The following is a 3,595-nucleotide window of genomic DNA, read 5'->3' as shown; positions in this document are numbered from 1 at the left end:
TCATGATACTTCATTCCAATTTCTTCTTTGTTGTTGATTTCGGGGAAAAGAGGAAAAGTTCTTTCCACCTTTTCCGTGTTGTTTCTCTTCTGGTTTTGCTGTTAGTAGGAATGGATTGAAAAGTGTGCATCATCATTTTCAGGGCAAACAGAAACGAAATAATCGCAAAGGAAAAGAGAAGGGAAGGGATGAGAAGAGTAGCAGCATTGTGCTAGACAAGATTGAACAAGATAGTCTTACTACTGAAAGAAAAGAAGTAGCTGCTGACCTAGAGATGGTTGTTGAAAAATCTGATGCTGTTGAAGATGTCTCTGATGCATCTGATTCTGTTGATTGTGTTCCTGAAATTCTTCGACTAGATTCTGAAGACAGAGATGTAAGTCCAGTCAATTGGGAAACTGACACTTCTGAAGTGCATCCTCCAACGGAAGCCAGTAGCAGCGAGGTTAGTGGGCTTTCAGGTGTTTTGCAAAATGGAACAGAAGGAAGAAGTCCATCTGCAGTGGATGATAGCTCATCAACTTGTTCCTCTGACTCAGTTCCTTCTGTTATAAGTGTGCCTCACAAAGGCAATTCCCGTTACCACAAAAACCAAAAATCTCCAAGCAGGTAGCCCCTTTTCTGCAGCTATGTCTAAGTATTGACTGTTATGGAATTATGGTAAATATGACCGCCTTCTGTTCAACTTTCCAGAGCGCTGAACCATCAAGCCAAGTTGATGTCTGATACAGCAGATTGGGCCAATGAAGAACCTACTCAACCTTCTGAAGCTGTGCCAGATGCAAGGCAGCCAAATGATGTATCGCAAAGTTTAAACATAGTTGGATCTCTCTCTCAGGCTGCTTGTCGGTCTTTGGAGGATGGGATGCTAAATAGAACTGAGCGGCAAGTGGGGAAAAAGGTGATTCTCGTACATCATAATTCATAAAGTTAGTATTGTATCTGAAAATGCATGAAAGATTATATTGTACGCATGGTATTATGGTTATTTGATTTTTATGGCTTCTGTTTCAAATACAACTTCACAGTCCCCTTGTTCATGCGCCAGTCTTCTACTCCCTCCCAAATGGACAGATGATTTGGAGTTGTAGGATATACTTATTGATTTCTTATTACAAATGTCGTTTTAAGTTTCAATAATTTTATAAATTATTTTGCTTATTTTTATATTTCACCTTTTCTATGTTCTCATTTAGTGTCATGTGCCATACGTGCCTCCTTTTTCCTTGAATAACTCTGTTTTTCTTAGGAGGAAGAAACTCCTTCCTTGCATAGAAATTTCAACACCAAAGAGTCTGTTGATATTGAAGCATCTGGGGATAAAGCTGCATGTGTCACTTCTCCGCCCAGGAGCCCTTCCAAGAGCATTCCGCTTATTGCTCCTCCAGGCATGGAGTTAAAGAGTAATGCTGCAAGAGATCCACTCATGTTTAGAAAAACATCTACAGACAGCCCTAAACAAGCTGATAACTCAGTGCTTTTGACAAATTCATGTGAAAGTGCTGCCACGATGAACCCTGACCCTCAGAAGTTTGCGACTCCAAAACCTGCTGAAAAGCCCTCTGGAAACCAATTACATGTTGGAATTGAAAAGATTCCAGCACAGGAAGTGCCAGCTACAATAGAGAAGCTCTCAATTCCTCCTATGCCTGTTATGTCAAGACCATTGAGTGCTCCTTTAGTGCCTGGTCTTAGGCCTTCTGTTTCCATGGTTTCCATGGTCCAAACAACACCAGCATTAGCACGCTCAGTGAGTGCTGCTGGTCGGCTGGGCCCTGAACCTACTGCATCTGCAACTCAGAGTTATGTTCCACAGTCCTATCGAAATGCAATTATTGGTGGTCCTGTTAATGGTTCATCTGCCTATTCTCAGAATCATCCTGCTGGTTCAGTTGTAAATGCATCACATTCATACTCACAGGCGACTTCCCTTGTATCCTCGCCACTGTTTTCACCACACAGCTCCGATCGAATAGATCCTAATACTGTAGTTCAACCAAGTCTTTCATTTGGTGTTGTGAATCATCACGAGATGTTGCAGAATGGGCCGCTCTGGATGGAGCGCCATCAAAGGACTAGCAGAAAGAATTTACCAGGCGATCATGGTTCACTTGTCAATGACATGCAAAGTTTGAATTTATACAATCCAGTGCAAAGCAGATCTCATGGTCATCTTCCATCAGAGCTTCCAGCCTGTACATCCGGGCGCCAGAACCATCTACTGCAGGATGATTTTCCTCACCTAGACATCATCAATGACTTGCTTGATGATGAACATGGACTTGGAATGGTTGCCAGGGTAAATTCGGGCTATCAGAGTTTCAGCAACGGGCCTCACAATCTGAACCGGCATTATAGTTTCCCTGGTGACCCAAGCGTGTCAAGTGGTCTTGGCCCGTCAGTCAGTTCGTGTCGGTTTGATCGGGCCCGGAGCTATCATGATGATGGATTTCAACATGGTCAAGTTGGTTCTGGAAGAACTTATGATACAGTCAGGGATATGATTCCCCAGGCTAGTCGACCGTATGTGAATGGGCAGGTTGATGGTTTTCTGGCGAACCAATGGCAAATAGCTGGTTCTGATATGCCCTACTTGAATGTCAGGAATATGGACAGTGATGGCTATCCTTATCATCTACAGGACTATCAAAACCTCAGCGTTGGCATCAATGGCTACTCAGTTTTCAGACCGTCGAACGGACTTTAAAGCTTATATATACAGAAGAGGGGGCTAATGCTCGAATTTGAGGGTCTATAGTAGGTTGTAATAACATGCAAGGGAAAGCATTGGTCTTAGATTTGAAGTTGGGGTTGTAACCTTTTATGGTTGGATACAGTTTGTAAAGAGTTGTTCTGCCTTTGCTTATTTTTTTTCTCAAATGTTGAGGGTTCTCAAGAATATTTGTCTCAGTTCTAGCATCGAGTATCTAATTTATTTTCGACGTTTCTTTCCCTTTTCCATTCACAGTTTGCAATATTACGAGAAATCAGGTTGAAGCACTTGTAGGAAGTGTGAAGGGTGACAAAAGAACGAGATTGCTATATTCAGGGATAATTATGCTCACATTTCTCCAATTATGGTGATCATGGGTGAGGTTCTCAATGTATTTTCGTCAATCCTGAAAACTTTTATTGTAAAAATAGGTTAATCCCCTCTCCCATATTGTGATAAACTCAGCGTGAGGCTATTTTTATTAGGAACTTACAGAAGGTGGGTTGTACGCAAAAGATGTGTGTTTGGGCGTGTTTTTTTTGTGTATTTGGACTTCTTCTATTACCATTTTTTATAAAAAAAAAATGCCTTTTTATTTTTTTTTATATATAAATGCCCTTTATATTATATAATAAGAGACTTGATCAAATTGACTTGTTTTAAACTTGTTTGATTTTTTATCATTTTCCTCTTTTTTAAATATACATAATTTTTATTTATTACTTAAATTGAAAAATTAAATTAAAATATACTAAGTTGATTTCCAAATTTTAAGTGTCTGTACAAATCTAAATGCTACTGATGGTGGCAATAAAATGGAAATAATTATCAACAGGGAAAGGGATGTAATGGAATGAAAATATTTATGATAAGAACGTACAA

At 40.0% G+C, this 3,595-nt stretch overlaps 1 protein-coding gene across 1 annotated transcript in view; it reads left to right on the top strand.

The window, feature by feature from the left end:
• The window catches only part of LOC105158435 (MATH domain-containing protein At5g43560-like), a 10,506-nt gene extending 7,547 nt beyond the window's left edge, over positions 1-2,959 (top strand). Inside the window, exons 11-13 of the mRNA XM_011075196.2 lie at positions 143-609; positions 694-901; positions 1,250-2,959. Of these exons, the coding sequence (XP_011073498.1) occupies positions 143-609; positions 694-901; positions 1,250-2,707 (2,133 nt within the window). The 3' untranslated portion in view covers positions 2,708-2,959. The remainder of the gene's footprint in view (positions 1-142; positions 610-693; positions 902-1,249) is intronic.

The sequence above is a fragment of the Sesamum indicum genome, linkage group LG3 (genome assembly GCF_000512975.1).
Source record: "Sesamum indicum cultivar Zhongzhi No. 13 linkage group LG3, S_indicum_v1.0, whole genome shotgun sequence".
NCBI lineage: Eukaryota > Viridiplantae > Streptophyta > Magnoliopsida > Lamiales > Pedaliaceae > Sesamum > Sesamum indicum.
Note: the sequence above shows the minus strand (reverse complement) of the source record. Positions and strands in the feature narration are given on the sequence as shown.